The 19,579-nt window shown below is 41.2% G+C and overlaps 1 protein-coding gene across 3 annotated transcripts; it reads right to left on the bottom strand.

Annotated features, from left to right (window-relative positions):
* Positions 1-1,504: 1,504 nt before the first annotated feature.
* On the bottom strand, positions 1,505-19,453 carry slc12a8 (solute carrier family 12 member 8). 3 transcript variants are annotated; one of them, XM_015975340.3, is made up of 14 exons: positions 18,852-19,453; positions 18,356-18,493; positions 18,134-18,280; positions 15,905-16,096; positions 15,603-15,834; positions 9,433-9,546; positions 9,228-9,315; positions 8,188-8,275; positions 7,500-7,646; positions 5,117-5,756; positions 4,944-5,035; positions 4,710-4,827; positions 2,172-2,232; positions 1,505-2,057 (listed from the first exon to the last, which is right to left on the bottom strand). In XM_015975340.3, exons 2-14 carry the CDS (start codon positions 18,485-18,487, stop codon positions 1,895-1,897), a joined length of 2,214 nt encoding a protein of 737 aa, XP_015830826.1. In that variant the 5' UTR covers positions 18,488-18,493; positions 18,852-19,453; the 3' UTR covers positions 1,505-1,894. The 3 variants fall into 3 exon arrangements, with proteins under 3 accessions (XP_015830826.1, XP_054603006.1, XP_054603004.1); XM_054747031.2 differs by lacking the exon at positions 15,905-16,096; XM_054747029.2 differs by lacking the exon at positions 18,852-19,453 and having other exon boundaries at positions 18,356-18,801.
* Positions 19,454-19,579: the final 126 nt, after the last annotated feature.

Consider the following 19,579-nt stretch of genomic DNA (forward strand, 5'->3'; position numbering starts at 1 on the left):
CCTCCTCCTCCATGCATGCACGCGCGCGCGCACGCAAACGCACTGTTGCTGAAGTCAGAAACAGGATCCTATAAAAGATGCTGCAAAAATAAAAAATAAAAATAAAAATCACAGCATCATCTGGTCGTTTCTTCTGAGCTCAACTGCACCACCAGTAATAACAATTTCACTTATTTACATGTAAAATAAGTCCCACATTTTTATTAGACAAAATTATATTCAGTTTATTTAAGCACCAAATCACAACTAGAGTCATCTCAAGGTATTTTACAAAGCAAACATTCCAATTGAACCTACTTATTGAGTTCAGTTCATTAATGAAACCCAGCATTGCACGAGTCACTTCATAAGAAAGCATGTCGACAGTGGAAGAAAACGTCTTTAACAGGAAGAAACATCCAACAGAACATGGCTCAGTTTGAACTGCATGTTTAAATAAGTGATGCACTTCCAGCATCGGTTTAAAAAAAAAGCAATTGAAACAAGGCTAATCACATTTAATAAAATTAGGCCGAACCCTGCTTCATGCAAGGACTTTCTCAGTTCCTCAAAGTCTGTTGAGAAATCTTGGACTTCAAATGTATTTTCAGCATTATTTACCATAAGCGTGTGTTGGGGACAACATCTTACAAATCTGAGGATAAAAAAAAGAATTGCATCAGTTTCTTAACCTCACTTTCCTTACAGAGCAACATGCAAAACATCCTGTGTTTGGCTTCAAGTTGCACCATTCACGTCAGTGTGAGTATCTTATGAGTAAAATTGCTTCCACTGAAAGTTATCTTGACCTCTGCGTTGTGCTGGAAGTTGGGTCTTTTTTTATATTCTTTAGATAGCGGTGCTTCAGCCTGCTGCATTTGAGAGGAAGTGGTTTTCACACGCTGAAAGTTGACTAAATATTACAACTCACATTCTACATAAGGCCATTTGTAATCAGAATAAGTTTATATTATACAGAATTTAAATTTATGCAGTTTTGAAAGCCATCATTAAAAAAAACCCACCTGAGCACAAAAATTACAGGACCATTTCTAAATTGCCCTTTATCTCTAAAATTTTAGAAAAAGTTGTGTTCAATCAGCTGATTACTTTTCTGGAACTACACAACAGTTTTGTTCAGTTCCAACCTGGTTTCTGTAAAAAACATTAAACAGAAATGGCTTTGCTTAGTGTCCAGAGGCATCATGATGGCTGTAAACAACTGGGAAGTTACATTCTTAATACTGTTGGATCTTTCTGTACCTTAACTGACTCTGTGACTTGGTGGGGATCTCTGAAACTGTTCTAGACAGGTCCAGATTGTACCATATGTCTATAAACCAATTTGTGTCGGATTCCACAAATCTGTTGTGTGGGGTACCCCAAGGCTCCGTTTTGGGTCCACCCCCTTTTACATGAAACACTGTAATTTTTCTGACAGGTTATAAAGGTGCTATATAAATAAACTTTACTTACTTATGTAATTGTATAAATCGGTGAAAATAAAACTATGGACAAAATAATGTGCATAAGTATTTTAATCAAATGTTTGTGTACCAGTATACAAGTAGATCATATCGCCACAAAAACACTAGAAAGATTTCAGAAAAAAGAAATATGCAAGACTGAAGATATTTTGATATTCTACTCAGAGTAAATAAGAAAATTCAGCTTTAATTTATATAAAAATAGTCCCAGAACCCAAAGGGTTGTTATTTATCTCATACACAAACATCTTTTGTGCAACTCAAAGTAAAGCTCAAGTTTCCCTGAAACCCTATGAGGAACATACCTGAGCAACTGAAAGCCACAGAAACAAGTGAACCACAAAACAATACGAGGCTCAGTGAGAGAAAACGTGGTTTCAGCCAGTCAGCTACAGACATGTAACATGTTACAGCAGTGTTTGAGTCCATCATGGTGATTGTACTATATCATCTGCAATGATAAAGGAGGACTGGTGATAGCGGTGGCGAGAAGCGAAATCAGCGTTTTCTTCAGTTAGCTGCTTGGTTTGGAGTCCGATGCCAGACAGAGAAGGTGTCACTACGATCTCATCACGAGGAGATCCTCTCTTCCTAAACAAAAACCAAGATTTAAATTAACATTGCTTAAAAAAACACCAGGAATTAAGCTTACACTTTTTTGTTCTGTCTTCAGAGTCAGCGTATAATGAGAATACAACACAGTACCTGCACATGCTACCAAGTATTGACTTCAGCCATGTAAAAAAGCTGAACTGAGCTGCAATACCTGCAAACAAATCAAGATAAATATGTAATACCTCGAGACGAGTGGCATTTAAATAAAAATTTATGAAATCTAAGCTAAACTTAGGGTGTTTACTTTTTAAAAGAGTAGTGACCACTTTAAGATTATCAACATTTTATTGTCCACCTGTAGGACAAATGTGCGACACCAGGTATTCTAAAAATTGTACAGAGCAAGTCACCCCCAAATCAACGTTTTGTGGCTGATAAACTATATAAATGAGTGTCTAATCGTGCTGTACACACATGCAGTCAATAATTTGGCACTTTAGTGCATCTTCAAATCAAATCAAAGATATTTTATTAATCCCAGAGGGAAATTAGTTTCAGTACACACAATTCAGAGATCAGACATGCATGGGCAAGACACATGACAAGAATTGGTGACTGTGGTCATTCACAACCCTGAGTCGCGCTACCTTAATAGAGATAAGAGGGTTACATGAGGATTGGTTCAGGTGGAGGAAAAAAGGCATTTCAGAGTTACCCTCCACCGGGAGGGCAGCTTTGCTCAGCAAAAAACACCTCAGACATATATGCAACAGTCTTCAGACAACACAACATAAGTGTCCACTAGGTGGGGAGGTGGGTTGGGAAGATCCCCACTTCAGTTCCTGCAGCCACGATAAGCAGCGCATGTCACCTCAGTGTGGATAGTGGGAGGAGCATTGAGGGTTGGAGGGTTGCAGTGACCCTGGAACGTTTCAGTGGCCTTCCCGCCGTCCCGCCCAGGCTGGGAAAGGAGACAGAGTTGAGTTGCCATAGCGACGGCACATTCCACATATCTTCTGAGAGGGTAGTTTTCGTTGGAGCCTTGCAGGCTCAAGGATGCCAGATTCCGATTAGAAATTGTTTTGGGGCCAGACAGAGATAATTTCCTCTCCGTCTTACATTTTGTTGGTCCTCAACCTCTCAAAATCCCAATAATGGACGTTAATCTATCCCAATCCGTGCTGATTCGTCCACTCTCTCCTTGATGGCATCCATCTTTTGTGCCAATAATGAATCTCAGCCAAAGTTCCAAGCTTACGATTCACCTTGACAATTATATGAGTCTGTAAATTCACAGCGCGGTGCAAATCATCTCTGAGCTCCAGGATCAGGCCAATATTCCTCGACAGCTCGTTAATTTTCTGGTAAGCCAGGTAGCCTCCAAGCCCAATGAGCAGGAAACCCGACACCAACACCACGAATATCCACACGTCTTCAGAGTCCTCCACAGACAGCTGAGATAAACAAATCAAGTTCCACTGTTTCCAGGAGTCCATGATGTGTCCAACTGGGTCTGTACCGGCAGGACATCCGGGAGCCCCTTCTCTCGTTCTCATCGTTGAAAGAATTTTATCAATCGCGTTGAGAGACCAGCTGACGAGATCCATTTTAGTGAATTTCAGTTTCCAGAAAAATGCAGAAGCAGCCGTGCACCCAGCACACAGAGAGACAAAGGGCCTTGAGGATAAGAAATGGAGGAGAGGGAAAAAGCGTCTGCACCCTCCAAGAGCCGGAAGAAGAATGCAGTATTATATATATATATATATATATATATTAATTAATTAGTATTATATATTAATTAAGTATTAATATTTAAATCTTAGTTAAGATTTAAATATTCTGCCTAAAACTGTCAGTGCTGCGCCCTCTTCAGGTACAAACTCTGCACTGCATGTGAATTTAAATCTTCCAAAACTATTGGCTAAAGCCTGGGGCACACCGGAGACAGATGCGCTACATCACAAAACTGCCATGGTTTTGGGATGTCAAATGGTCACACAAGAAGTGCTGCACCACTGAGCACTTCTTGGGATGTCACGCAATGGTCACATCACGCGGGACTTCAGAACAGGAAGCGGAAAGCGACTTTTTGTTTTTACGCGATCAAATTTCCCGTCGTTTTGAGAGACTCTAATTCATTAAAAATGGGAAAGTACTTTATTTATTAGAATATTTTAAGATCAATAGTACTTTAAAGTTATCAATACTGCGGTTGGGTTTGTGCCGTAAAGCTGTTCCTCGTCGTAATGTCGTAAACAGCCGCAGCGCTTGAGAATGGAACTGGCGCCTATCTTCAGAGCCTCGGCGCTTTTGGGACGTGGCGCTGCGCTCCTCATGTAGCCACTCTCAGTAACTATAATGGCTTCCACTTAAAATTATGGTACGGCGTGCCGGTCTCTGGTGTGCACTATGCTTAAGAGGAACCCTATAACATTAGCTGGTACCATATGATGTCACAGTGCCATTGTGAGCCTGTGTGTTTATTAACTGGTCCGCCCTCTCCCTCTGCCAGGCAACATTTGTTACATATTTCAAACAGGTAGTGGGAGTGGAGTAAGACTCGGGTAGGGGGTGACTTGATCTTTAGGCAAGCTGCCAGGCTGATGAGCATAAAAAAGCACAAGTAAAGTAGTTTTCTGACTGAAGTCTGAACAGAGCTTCTATAAAATAAATAAGTAAATAGGCCACCTATAGGTAATCCAGGACTTGTTTTTCCAATGTAGAAGAAGAGCAGCAGCGCAACTAGGATGTTTGCTAAAGCGTAAACCCACTGGATAACAAACATGATCAATACGGAACTCAGCGCCTGGAAAATAAAAGCAAATATGCACTTTTTAATTCTTCATTACTGTAAAACTCTTCTGAATAAAAGTTATTAGAATAACTAAATAGAAACAAACAAAAAGAAGATCAGAGAGCTACCCCAAAAAGAGCAATCCAGTGGTTACAGAACTTTGTGTAGACGGAATCCTTCATGGGTCGGATTTCAAAATGCTCGGATTTTTCTCCATCGCCTAAAAGAATTCAGAAAAGTTACAACCAATAAGTTCAAGTATCTTCTCTTAAGTACCTAAAACCAGCTTTAACTGGATCACCTGAGCTGTGATTGGGACATTCAGCTGCTGATGAATCACATCCCACAAAATATATTCCTGTTTGACATTCGACCTGAGGCTGATCTCCATTCTTGACTCCCTCATCCTCTCTGCTCTGCGTTTCATCTCCTTCTTCAGGTGGAGTTGAACTTCTCTCCTCTGTGGACACGTTGCTGTTCTGGTCCAGACCAAAGCTGTCCATCAGTTTCTGCTTAGCAGCAGATCTGCTGCTCAGCTCTTGCCTTGAGGGAGTCGTCTCAAACACCGAATCGGGCTTTGAAGCAGGTGGAAAGATCTGGTCCATGTCTTTAGTGAACTCCAGCAGAGTCCCTTTACCTCGCGGACTCTCACCTCCACTACCGTAACTCGGGAGGCTAGAGTCGATCAGAGGTTTGGAGCTCTGCTTGGTGGACCTGTGGCGACTTCGGCTACCTGAGATCAGGGCCTTCCTCTTCTGTTTGGTCTGAAGCAGGAAGGTCATGGCAACGCTGAAGTAGGAGTAGTCAATAAAGCTGTAGGTGAGCATGAAGTTGATGGTAACGATCGGTGCCAGAATGTTGACCTGACCAATAAAAATGAAGGCCATAGTCAGCAGGCTGGTCAGACAAATGGCCGCCACTGGGGTCTTGTTTGGGCCTTTCTATCAAAGAGACACAATAAAAAGATATGGTTGGTGAAGATTCATTCAAAAAACTTCTAGTTGAATTTGACGTCAATAAAACATTTACACTTACACAGCTAAATTAAGTTCGATAAGAACAGACAGCCAGAACAATGTTTTGCTTCAACTCCCCCCATCTTGTTACACAGTTTAAGGAGCACTGCCATGTGCCTGGCAGGCCTCCAGAGCACACAGCGGAGCAGGGCCCAGACCGTCGCCCTTCCTGCGTTTGTTCTCGGGCTTTGATTTGGGCCAAGATGTCTCAGGCCTCATTCCAGCCTGCTGAGAGAGGTCAAGCGCTGTTGCCATCCTGGGAAGGCTGGGGCGGACGGGGTCACCACATAACACGAACGTCCACCAAGTGTGTGTGCAGCAGCAGTGTGTTGGAACTTTTTTTTTTTTTTTTTTTTTGCTGCTGGGGTCAGTCCTCTCTCTTCTACTTTGTGGAGCCCACACTATAATTAGGCAGCCCAGAAACAGTTTCCTGCTGAGTCCATGCACCACACCCCCTTAACATCCAGGCCACTATTAGGTTACAACATGCCAATTACTGCAGGTAATAGTGATTGAGTTTAAATAACTATGAAAGTTAAAAAGCGTGTACAAAATGCATCATTCTGTAACTCTGAGTTTGTGAAAATCTGCAGCTATACTATCTTGTTTTGGGGCTACATTTTTATCTTCATATACTGTTGAAAATATGTTGGGGTTTTTTTTCACAAAAATTCTCAGTGTATGGCTTTCAGTTGAGTTTACTTGGCAATAGAGCTCTCTAAATAATAGGCATTATTTTAAAATGCCTTAAAGAAACCGTGTTGACTTTGTGTTTATGATTTACTATGATTGATATAAAATATGTGTTCGCTCACATGAAGTGATCTTAGCTATTTTATTCTTCACATTTCCAGTACCTTCCAGAATGAGCTGTTTCAGGGCTCTGTCACTTAAAAAAACAGGCTGGAGCTGCCCCCCCCCCCCTCAAACTCAGGCTACTATTAGCCGAGAAGCGCTGATATCCAAAAGGGGCTCAGAATAGAGCTACTGCTCCTCCAGCAGCTCTGTATTTCACATGAGAGGTAGTTATATTTTACTTTCTCACTTTATGGCATCACAAATGGGCATTTTTTGAAACGGCTTGTTTAAGGCACATAAAACCAAAACAGATGGATGTATTTTTTTCAAGTTTTGAGTGTTTATAAAGGCGGTAAAGACCCTTGGCAGCCAAAAAGGATGCAAAAGGTGAGTTTTGCATAATATGCCCCCTTTAACCCTCCCACTGTCCTAATGGGTGTGACCCCATGAGGAAAGTTGACCATTGAGCAGGGTTGATGGTTTATCCCTGGGGTCCACGTGGCAGGGGTGAGGAGTGAGCACCACCTCACCCCTGCCACATGGATCTCAATTCTCTTTTAATTGAAATTATTCTCGTAAATATATAATTATTGAATATTTGTGACTTTTTTGAATATTTGTGACTTTTAAAATGAATTGTCTGGGGAGAACATTGAGCCATCTCATGGAGAAGAATATGTTTTTTTTCCCCTTGGATATTGAACAAAATTTTACTAATTGCAAACTAATTTGTCTCACGAAAACACAAAGAAGCACTTAAACGGACATGCGTAAGCTCATGGGAAATCAAGATAAAGTATGAAGAGTTTAAAGAGGTTGTCATTGTCCAGACTCTCCTTCCTTCACCACTCCAATCTTCCGTCCACTCACCCCTCTTCCTAAGAAGGCCAGTGACGGGATGACCCTCTCCTGGGCAATGCACTGGAGGATCCTGGGTGCTCCGTACAGGCCGCCCATGCAGGAAGCCAGGGAGGAGATGTAGAGGCCCAGCAGAAAGAGGAAACCTACCAAGGAGACCTGAAGGAAGACGGAAAACAAACACAGGGTGAAAAGGATGAGGTGGGGTTGCAAGTCACAAAAGCTACACCCAAGGTAGTTCCGCTGCAGTCGGCCTCTTACAAAAACAACACAGACAAAGAAAAGGAATTCTGAGGTTGGTTAGAATTACATCTAAAACTTGCATCTTAAAATGAATTTATTTGAACATTTGTGTTTTTGACACGGTTTATGCTGCAATTACGGATTTAGCTCCTGTTTATACTTGTTTTTTAGCTTTAGATGTCGGTGCAAATGATTATAAATGAGTTAAACTGACAAAAATGTGACTGACTTTGTAAAGAGTGCAACCTTTAACAGAAATAAGTCTCGGTTGTGATTTCCCATCAGTAGATTTAAAACAAAAGGTTAAGTCCTTCAAGCATTTCAAAAACATATACCGTCAGAATCTGAACTAACCGCAACAACTCAGTGAGGCAGGTGGGGAATTTCCACATCCCACCTTCTCTGCTGGAAGCCCCCCCCCTATCTCAGGGTAGGATGGAAACAGAGAGAGGTTTACCTTTTCTGCTATCAAGAAGTCATAACGCAGAGCTTCTCTGGTGCAGATGGCCCCCAGGAGGAAGACAAAGACCAGATACAGGAACCACCTGTAAGTCATCAACAGTTCACCACCAAAATAACTGAAATAAACCAGAACAGTATGACAAACTAGTGCATAAGTGGAATAAAATGGCTCAAAATGTATTGGGTGCCATTAGTACAGTCAAAAGGTTTAATTCAACATCAATATTTTTAGGTCACTAGAGAAAGTAAAATTTAGATTAATTTAAAATCATAATTCCATCACGTCATTCATGCATTTATTAATGTCACAGTTCTAAATTAAATCATTTCTTTTGAAAGCAAGAAAATAAATAGTTCAGACCTAAATATGTATTTTCCAAGTTAAATACTTAAATTACTAACTAAATGTTTGCCTCAGATCTAAATATTTAGTTTGGAAGCTAAATATTTAAAGTAAAAACTAAAAATTTTGTTTGGATAACACATATTTAGTTTAGTACAAAACTTTTTTTCCCCTAACTAAATACTTAATTTACGAACTAAATGTTTAGCTCTAATCCATTTAAATATTTAGTTCGGAAGCAAAACATTCAGCTACAAATTAAGTATTTCGTTTACAAACTAAATATTTGCTTGTACTTAAATATTTAGGTTGGACTTTATTTATTTTGCCAACTAAATATTTAGTTTGAATATACTTATTTACATCTGAGCTTAATATTTAACTTCAGATTAAATATTTTCCTAAATTTTTAATTTGCTAAACAACATTTTGCTTAGTTGAGAACTTTAACATTTATAAATGTATGAATTGCTCAGTGAAAAGTTGATGTCTTATAAAATGAAATGAAAGTTTATTTTTCACTCATGGCATGCTAAATTACATTAATTATTGATTTGTTTCTCTCTCTAAAGGAAGTTCCCACTAGTGAAACAACATTTAAGCCGTTTTAATGTTGCAGTAGCCAAATATCCTTAAATGAACAATAATTCTTGAGTCCATTGTGCCGTGTGTGGATCTGGATGCTGCCATACGAGGTGAAAACTGCTGCCAGTGTTCCCACGGGAATGTTGTGTTCTGGTCGCTGCAGGTCGGAGCTCATGTTGAAACCTGCCATTACCCCTACACGTGCACACAAACCGCAAAAATAATCAACACTAAGTGCAGTTTTACACAAAAATTTTTAGACATGTTATAGGCAATACAGGAAGGATGGCACCTGGACAAAGCTTTACTCACCTGTGGCAGCGGGGAAGAAGACCCCAAATACTGTGAAGAAGGTTTCTCCTGAAGTATAATCTGGTTTTGTGTTACTGCTCAGAAGCTCGGCTGAATACCCAATGAATCCGTGCTCTGAAAAATATATAATGGCACTGTAGCGAACACAATTCTGGACGTAAACTTTCTTTACGGAAATAATATGCTTATTTTATAAATGCACATTTCATACTGTCGTGTGATTGTTCAGTAAAACAATGTTAATTTGATATTTCCTCATCAGGTTGACGCAGTGATAGCTTGCTCTTGTTGTATTGTTGTGTGTTGTTTTTCTCTTTCCGCAGGTCTAAAAGCAGACTCCTGTTCATCATTGTTTATTTCTGAGAGTAAATCTGTAAGGCTTGTCACCAGCATTCAGACATTAATTCTGATTGCTTCACTGCCAGACAGGACACGGAAAAAATAAAATAAAAAACACATTTCCAGCGGGAAGGAGGAGAAGTGTGAAATTAGAAAGCGTAAGGTGGCTATCAGTGCTGTGAAAGGACAGACTTCAAATTTTGTGGGCTCACTGGGGCCCCTTTGTGGTCTGAAGGTCTCAAGCAACTACCTGCTCTGCCTGCCGGCTCACGGCGCCTCTGCATATTTTATTAACTGCTTGGCACACTCCAGTTATGCTTTTATGCTTTATAATCTTATTTGTTGAACTACCAAATAAAAAGTCCCACTTTTCATAATTCTTTACATTTCTATACACCATACTGTTACGCACAAAACATCAGTTTTGACTTTCTTAAAGTGACCGTATGTGTTTTTCCTAGCAATAGGGGGCTGCCGAAATAGTTGCAAGCAAGCAGTATTTTTGTGTTGGAGTAAGACCTTACCAACGGATGCTCATTAGGGTCAAAAAACCCTGGGGAGTGCAAACTTTAGCTAAATAACAAGCACACAGACTATTTTATCACTGATAACAGGTGAAGAGGTAAATGTGTAAAACAACATTTAGGAATGACGAAAGTTTTGTAACTGTTTGTTCCAAATTAGTAAATGCATTTGGTCCTCACGGGTTCCCGTAAAAGAAAACATGGCATCTAATATGGTGTTGCCCAGAGACTTAGACCCACTCCGATCCATTTTAGACCTGATTTTTTATGGTTATATGTTATGAAGTCGCCAATATTTTTCAGGCACCATTTCATTCATTTTCTACAACATTTTAATGGATCTTTCCAGAAATTAATGGTAAAAACTACACATTTTCTCTTTAAAGAAATCTGCAAACAACGGTGTAAAAAATGATCGGTACATGCATTCTCACGTTACATTCTTGACAAATTCCAGCTTCTATGTGGGATGTGTCAGACCACTGTTTATACATCTGATCCGTTGAGTGAAGAACAATAAATTACAGGATTTAATCACATTGGTCTATGCTCGCAACGCAAAACGCAGCTGAAACATAATCCATGAAGAGCAACCAAACACCAAAGGTCCTAATAAACGGTAATACCAACAAGTAGTGAGACTCCAGTAAGGTCAGGCGTGTTCATTCCGGGCCAGACTGTGTCAGGGAAGGTTGTTCCGTTCAGGAGGCGGGTAGCCCGACTGACCTGCCCATGTTACAGCACCGGAGATCACTCCCCCGGTTATCTTGAAATGGGAAAGAATGTGTTCTCTCAGATTAATGACATGTTTATCCAAAAGGAAGTCACCACCCTTTTCAGAAGCTCTGAAGCTTCCAAGTTATGGAAGGAATCAGAGAGAGAGACAGAGAGAGAGAGAGAGAGAGACAGAGAGAGAGAGAGAGAGAGAGAGACAGAGAGAGAGAGAGAGAGAGAGAGAGAGAGAGAGAGAGAGACAGAGAGAGACAGAGAGAGAGAGAGAGAGAGAGAGAGAGACAGAGACAGAGAGAGAAGGGATGAAGCTCCTGCCTACTCTTTGACCCCGTGAGATCATCTGCTACAGAAAATCATCAGAACCTGTACGATCCAGGGCATCCAGCGTCCACAAGAGCTCCCCACCTTTATTACAACATCATTTTCCAACATCCAAGAGAGCTGGACGCCGCCATCTCCGACTCCTGAGCTTTTCTCTGAGAGGATGTTTGCATCTCCAGACTATTGTATAAGGAGCTTAGATCCTAGAGTGTCAGGAGGAGTTGGTGCGAGAACATTTTTATTTATCTTTATGGCTTGTGTGTGTTCTGAAGACTTCCTGTTAGGGCTCTTCTGTGGACACAATATGAAACAGATGGGAGCTTTTTTGTGTTTTGCAGCACATTTAGAGACAAAATCTTTATACGTTTCTGTGGTGATGTGTTTTCATCTGCTTGGACATAAACACATTCGGTATACAGGTGCTGGCCAGTAAATTAGAATATCATCAAAAGGTTGAAAATATTTCAGTAATTCCATTCAAAACGTGAAACTTGTACATTATATTCATGCAATGCACACAGACCAATGTATTTCCAATGTTCATTACATTTAAATTTGATATTCATAAGTGACAACTAATGAAAACTCCAAATTTGGTATCTCAAAAAATTAGAATATTCTGAAAAGGCTGAATATAGAAGACACCTGCTGCCACTCTAATCAGCTGATTTACTCAAAACACCTGCAAAGGCCTTTAAAAGGTCCCTCAGTCTTGTTTTGAAGGCACCACAATCATGGGGAAGACTTCTGACTTAACAGCTGTCCAAAAGACAATCATTGACACCTTGCACAAGGAGGGCAAGACACAAAAGGTGATTGCTAAAGAAGCTGGCTGTTCGCAGAGCTCTGTGTCCAAGCACATTAACAGACAGGCGAAGGGACGGAAAAAATGTGGTAGAAAAAAGTGTACAAGCTCTAGGGATAACCGCACCCTGCAGAGAATTGTGACGACAAACCCATTCAAAAATGTGGGGGAGATCCACAAAGAGTGGACTGCAGCTGGAGTCAGCGCTTCAAGAACCACCACGAGGAGACTCATGAAAGACATGGGATTCAGGTGTCGCATTCCGTGTGTCAAGCCACTCTTGAACATGAAACAGCGCAAGAAGCGTCTCGCCTGGGCCAAGGACAAAAAGGACTGGACTGATGCTGAGTGGTCCAAAGTTATGTTTTCTGATGAAAGCAAGTTCTGCATTTCCTTTGGAAATCAAGGACCCAGAGTCTGGAGGAAGAGCGGAGAAGCACAGAATCCACGTTGCATGAGGTCCAGTGTAAAGTTTCCACCGTCAGTGATGGTGTGGGGTGCCATGTCATCTGCCGGTGTTGGCCCACTCTGTTTCCTGAGGTCCAGGGTCAATGCAGCCGTCTACCAGGAAGTTTTAGAGCACTTCATGCTTCCTGCTGCTGACCAACTTTATGGGGATGCAGACTTCACCTTTCAACAGGACTTGGCACCTGCACACAGTGCCAAAACCACCAGCACCTGGTTCAAGGACCATGGTATCCCTGTCCTTGATTGGCCAGCAAACTCGCCTGACCTTAACCCCATAGAAAATCTATGGGGTATTGTGAAGCGGAGGATGCAATACGCTAGACCCAACAATGCAGAGGAGCTGAAGACGACTATCAGAGCAACCTGGGCTCTCATAACACCTGAGCAGTGCCACAGACTGATCGAGTCCATGCCACGCCGCATTACTGCAGTTATTGAGGCAAAAGGAGCCCCGACTAAGTATTGAGTGCTATACATGCACATTCTTTTCATGTTCATTCTTTTCAGTTGGCCAACATTAGAGAAACAAACATTTTTTCATTGGCCTTTAGAATATTCTAATTTTCTGAGATACCAGATTTGATGTTTTCATTGGTTGTCACCTATAAATATCAAAATTAAACGTAATAAACATCGGAAATACATTGGTCTGTGTGCATTGCATGAATATAATGTACAAGTTTCACGTTTTGAATGGAATTACTGAAATATTTTCAACCTTTTGATGATATTCTAATTTACTGGCCAGCACCTGTATATTTTTCCACTGCCTGTTTGTGCATTTTTTGTTTGTGTTAGAGTTTGTTTGCAAAAATTTAAAGAGACTGTCAGAGAGTAACCACCGGACGAACATCTACAACTGAACAACAAATAGTCAAACCAGTTTTATACACAAGATCAAATTTGATATGTAGCTGCAGGCTGGGATCTTTGAGATAGGACCAAAAATAGCTAACTCCATCATTCATCAGATGAAATCTAAAATACAGACATAACAGGTGGTCGGCAAAATGAAATGTCAGATAAAAGATCACACGATTGGCGTCGTAGTTGCAATTCATGACTTTTACATCCAACCTGAAAAGATTGGTCTCATTTCAGTGCGTGTCGCCAAAGTGGAGCTCCTCTCGAGTGCAGCATTCCTCTGATGCAGGCTGGAATGTGTAGTCAGATTACACGAGCATCTGAGGCCTCTCTCCATGTCCGACTGACCTCTTATCCTCCCACCCTGACCACTATGAACGACCGTGCATGGAGTACCAGGGCAGGCTGTGATTTTAGCGAGGTGGGGCCCGTCGCACTGGGATGACTGAAAACTATACGTTTCCAGCCAAGATCACAGAGAAAGATGATGTGAGAAGGTCTCAGGAGAAAAAGAGCTTCAGATTGTTCCGCTCTTCTTTCTCATCTTCCAAAAATGTGGGTGAGTCTGGTTAACACCCAAAACCGAAGAAGACCATTACGATGGCTTCCTGCTCTGTAGGGGGACAGACTCGCACTACAGGGACAGGGCGAGGCGGTTGGAATTCATTTAGTAGATTCTTGGCCTGTCATTTTAGTTGAGAGAACAATACTTGGCTGGTTTGACGCTTGGTGATGGTGTTGGTGGTGTTAAATGCTCGGTGAAACCTGCCACAGCAGTGGGTCAGAGGTAGCTTCTGCAGGATATACGCCTCAGCGTTCAGCAAGTTCAAGCTAATCTGGGCCGTTTAGGTCTTTTTACGGGGACCTTTTGGTCCTCCGCCAAACATGAGGTCATCACAACATGCAGCAGCTTTTAATTGGAAAAGTCTGGAATTGTGATTACAGCTGATTCTCACACGGCTCTTTGGAGCTGCAGAAGTGGAGTCTAACGAGTGTACTATGGAGGACTAAATGATGGGAGAGGTCAGCCAGGGCACATCAGGATCAGGATGAATCTGGTTTCAGCTGAATCCGGCACAATTAACACAGTTTGGGCAAAGTTTTCTTCTTCTCTGCTCATTTTAATGAATTTGCACTTCCAAAGGAAGTGAAAACAGCATGCTTGTGTCTGAAATGTGTTATCCACAGACAGGTTGGAACATTTTTTTCTTCCCATTGGACAGGAAGTTGATAACCACTCAGAACAGGAAATGTGGGGAAGGACTTCCTGCAGGTCAAGTAAAGGACCAAATCTTAACAAAAACAAAGAAAAATCCTGATAAAACACATCAAAAAGTAAAAAAATCTGATAAAAATGGGGAAAAGAGTGAAAAAAAAGTCAAATGACAAATACTGATGTCAATTTACGATTTCTGCACATAAGTGATGCTAGAGCGCCACCTATTGGCCATAATAGGTCACAGACTAAAGTTTGGGGTGAGCAGGTCAGGTTTTACGAGTTTTTTTCCCCCAAGAACACAATCCGCCTTAATTCTGTCACTTAAAACGTGAATTGAATTATTTACAAAACAGGGAAGACGTCTTTTGTCTGCCTGTCAAAGCAAATGTCATCGTTTCAGCCAGGTCTACATCATCACATTATGCGATGATGTAGACTTTTCTTGGAGTCTTATTTCAAGTTTTATTTGGACTTTAAAAAAGCCAAATCAGCAGTTCCTGCTGTGAAACTGCTGGTGTGGCGTGACGTCACAACAGGCGATAACATGTTTCAGAATTATGAGCAGATTTTACTCGTGGAGCACCAGCAGATTTTTATTATGCAAAAATTATACAAAAAATAACAAAAAGTGAACCAAAGTATAAAAAGAGGACAGAGTGTAACTACTAGTGCAGAACTGTTATTTATTTAGATGATATATTTTTAAAACTGTTATTTGATGCAGTTACTTGTTTTTGTTTTATTGCCTTTTCGATTATTTGGCAACACTTTCAATCAGCCCATCTTTAATTTCAAACTAAAACACTAATTTGCGTGTTTATATCTTTAACCAGCCCTGCAGGTAAAGAAAAACCTCTCTGAAGGTTTATTTAGTTTATAATACACGTTAAAGACCTACCTGGATCGAGGTGCGTGAAGGCGCCAATGACAAAGTCTAGAGTGGAGACGGCCAGCACGGCCAATAGCAGCAGCTGGAGTCTGACGATCCACTTCACACCTGCCAGGTTGATTCCAAGCAGAGCCAGGAGCACAGCTGCAGACATGCAGCGCACTGCCCACTGGTTCTGCAGACCCAGCAGCTCAGCTACGGACTCTGAGAACCCTGTGATGTACATGGCTCCAGCGACACACTGCAGGATGGGTGGAAAGTTTTGAGTCACCTTCTAGACGTTTATAAAAAAAATATGTTCATGCACCTACCTGTCCAAACACATAGAGGAGGCCAACAGTGCCCCCCACCCTGCCCCCCAGGACGGTGGAGATCATAGAGTAGATCCCTCCACCCCCAACACCACAGTGCTCACAAACTCCAATCCCTGACATGACTGTCACCAAGGCAACCAACACGACCATGGAGACGAGGAGCAGCCCTAGCAGCACGCCCGTGTTCCCCTAATGGTAAGAGACGGACACAAGTCATCAAATAAAAGTCCTTCAGGTCCTTCTGAATCATCTGAAGCTCAACTCTAAGTATGTCTGATCAGAGTACAGAGTGTACCGTATTGTGAAGATGTACATCACACATTGCACTAAGAAATTAAACGTTGAATTTGTTTAACCAAGTTATGTCAACTGGTTCCACTAAACCTGGTTGCTTAAAGCTGCATGAAGTAAGAACGACCTCTTATGGTCACATTTGGGTACTGCAGTCCATGTTTCAAAACAAACAGGTCTGCTCTCAGCCAATCCGCTCCCCTTCATGAGTTTCATGGCTGTTGCAGTCACGGACACAAAGCTAGGATGAGTCAAACACAATAAGTTGATAAGTAGGTAAATATATTTCACGCTAATATGGAGGGGTTGGTGATTGAAAAAGTAGCTTGAGATATTTTTTAGAGCTGACTACTTTTGTCAAGTGCGCCGTTAGCATTGTTAGCTCAACCTTAACCTCTAGCCTTCTTTACTCAATATAAAACAAAAAAGATGCCGTCACTTCTGTTAGTGGCTTAGTTTCTTCACTAAACACTGCTGCTCTTTGCCGGCCTGTGTTGAATTATAAATGCAGGCACATAGTTTGAGTTAAAGACTTGGCAACTTTGCTGGCTCACATAGGGAACCTAAGCCACGCCCATCTACGTCCGGACCATGGGTCCACTTAAGAACGAAAAAGTGAATGCAAGTCAATCGGGCTAAAAAGCTATTTTCTTATTTCGCTTGTTATTTGCCATGGATTTCACATATGATGTCTGTGAATTTTAAACACGCATTTTGACAACACAACTCGCTTATTCTCAAACAGGGGGACACGTTATTTTACGTTTTGTGTGAAAATAAGTCCAGGGCTACAAATGTGCTTCAAGAAAGTGAAGTCATCGAACCAGACACGGAGAAAACTGAGGGAAAAGGGCTGTAAGATCAGCAAACTTCCCACAGGAGGAAAGAACCACCATAAATCTGGTCATTTGGTAAGTAGCAGCTACGTTATATGCGACGCGCCGATTTCTGTTGTGTAGTCATGCTAATTACGAACTTTTACAACCTGATGAATTTCAAAGTACGTGACAGGTGTGGTCGAAACACCCATCATTACTTTTCATTTAAATTGCAGTGCAACATATGTGTGATCCAGGGCGTAGGGCAAAGCGGCTTAGAAAATGACGTTTTTAGCCCCGTTGACTTGCATTCATTGTTTCATTCTTCCGGGGACCCATGAGCCAACCAGAAAGGGAGGAGACTTAGGTTCCCTATATGATTGTCCCTTGAACCAGGAAGTATGGAGGCAGGACAGATGGTAAACAAAGACTACATCCCTCTTTGGAAACATGGCTAATCCCCTAACATGCTGAGAAGGACATCTGTTTCTGTGTGATTAATACATTTTACTGTTTTATGATCATTTTGTAATAAAATTCTTACTTACTGCACATTTAAATGTAAAGAGTAATTGTATACATATATATATATATATATATATATATATATATATATATATATATAATGTTAAAAGTAAATGTAGTCTATCACTCTTTACATTTAAAGAAACCAGTTGACATAATTTAGATGCTGAAGTAAAATGTTGAACTTTATCTAAAATCTGCTTTAGGATTAGCATTTTAATTTTAACCAACACTGATAAAACTTTGGTATCCCATTCTGAGGGTTAACAACCTGTGATGCTCATCCTTCCTCTTTACCTGCACCTCTACACCTCTAATATGTAAAAACAATCCAGGAACCCGAGGCATCAACCCTACTAACACCAGTTCTCCTCACACAAAAACAAGCATGACATTTCTAATGAGACGCATTTCACTCTGAATGGGAAACTCGGCTGCAGGGACCATCAAGCCGCACTAAAAAGCACCTGAACCAGTTTAGTCAGAAGGTCAACTTGCGCAAAGAATGGCTATTTTTGGAAACTATAAATTGCTTCCAGTTTGTCATTATAATCAGGTTGAGGTACAGGATTGTATAGTCATGTCCACTGACCACCAGGTAGCCAGTGCGCAGAAACAGCACCACACCAAAGATGTTGATCATACAGGTGGTGAAAACTCCATCCCAGGTTCCAAAAAGCACCGGCTCCCACACAAACAGCTTGATCTTCCACCATGGTTGGCACGCCTGGTGAAAACCCTGCACAAGCGCACACACACTATAGACTGGTGCTTTGTATGTTTACACAGTAAATTTACAGGAAATGTGAGTTACCTGTGCATCCTCGTGGAACAGATCGTGCACGTGCATATTTGCCTTGTCAGCTGGTTTTCCCTTAAGCAGCTTGGTCCCATCTCCCTCCTGGTTCCAGGTGCGCACGGTCCAACCGGTTGGCCGGGTTTCCATCGTCACCTGTTAAAAGTACTTAACTGACTAAAAAATACATGAAACCAGAATAATTTCTACTTTTATAAGAGACGATCTGAGGTGGTTTGTGTTGGGAAGCAGCGACAGGTGCTCCAGGAGGTGACCCGGATGCAGCAAGGTGTGTTTTTGAGTTCACTTGAATGACAGCGAACACCGTGCTAGCGCCGCGTCACGTTTACGCACTTTCAGTCAAATCGGTAACAAATATGTAATTTTTACTCTAAATTGCTTAAATTTAGAAATGTACCAAACGTTTTAACATTTTTGGGTGCGTCTCGGTCACGTAAAACTCGGGTTTAACCTTTAAGTTTTGCCAAACATTTGAGTCTTCACCCAAACCTACCTGTCACAGTCCCGTTTCATTCTGCGCAAAAGGGGAAATCAGAGAAAATCAGCCGGAAAAAACAGCGACGTGTTGGGATGAAACCAGTCAGTAGCTGACCGCTTCCACGAGTTTCCTTCCCAGGGTGTGCTGCAGCATTTACACAAGGAGCCTGTGTTGGTTTAGGCAGAAGGCCCAGGAGTAAATAAAGATGACAAATGATTAAAGCTGGGAAGAAAATGGCTGGCTTTGGAGCAAAATTTCACTAGAAAGAAAAAACAAAAAACAGGTTTTGTCAAATTTCTAAAAATAAATTATCTAAAAAAATTCACATCAAGTTAAACTACCAGTGTGTTATTTTAATTAAACTACTAACGTAATGAGTCATTTGGATTTTATTTCAGTGTGTGCAGATGTTTGGTTTGGATTAGGGGTCGGCCGATATATCGGGATGATATTTATCGTTATTTATATATCGGCAGGCTGATATTTAGTAAAGCTAATTTAAAGTCAGGCACATCCTCGGGCAACTCGGTGCTGTTGCGTTTATTAATTTAAATGCATTTTTACGTTTGCCAATAACAAAATACTCTAAATCAACCTAATTCAGGTGTCTAACACTGTGCAGCACAGAGTTGATTTAACACTTAAAAACTGGTTCAGCTTCTGAAATTTTGTGCAACTATTTGTGACATGAAAATAAGGTGGAAAACATCTATACATCAGCCACTGGCTGCCCTGTCTCCTGC

This window comes from Nothobranchius furzeri, chromosome 14 (assembly GCF_043380555.1).
Source record: "Nothobranchius furzeri strain GRZ-AD chromosome 14, NfurGRZ-RIMD1, whole genome shotgun sequence".
Taxonomy (NCBI): domain Eukaryota; kingdom Metazoa; phylum Chordata; class Actinopteri; order Cyprinodontiformes; family Nothobranchiidae; genus Nothobranchius; species Nothobranchius furzeri.

Bases quoted from the DNA above. Each gene is read 5' to 3' on its own strand.
- slc12a8 (XM_015975340.3), bottom strand. From the start codon at position 18,487: ATGGAAACCCGGCCAACCGGTTGGACCGTGCGCACCTGGAACCAGGAG. The intron at 16,097-18,133 runs GTCAGTGGACAT...TCTTACCATTAG, and splicing joins TGCGCACTGGCTACCTGGTG to GGGAACACGGGCGTGCTGCT. The intron at 9,316-9,432 runs GTGAGTAAAGCT...GTGCACGTGTAG, and splicing joins CTTCTTCCCCGCTGCCACAG to GGGTAATGGCAGGTTTCAAC.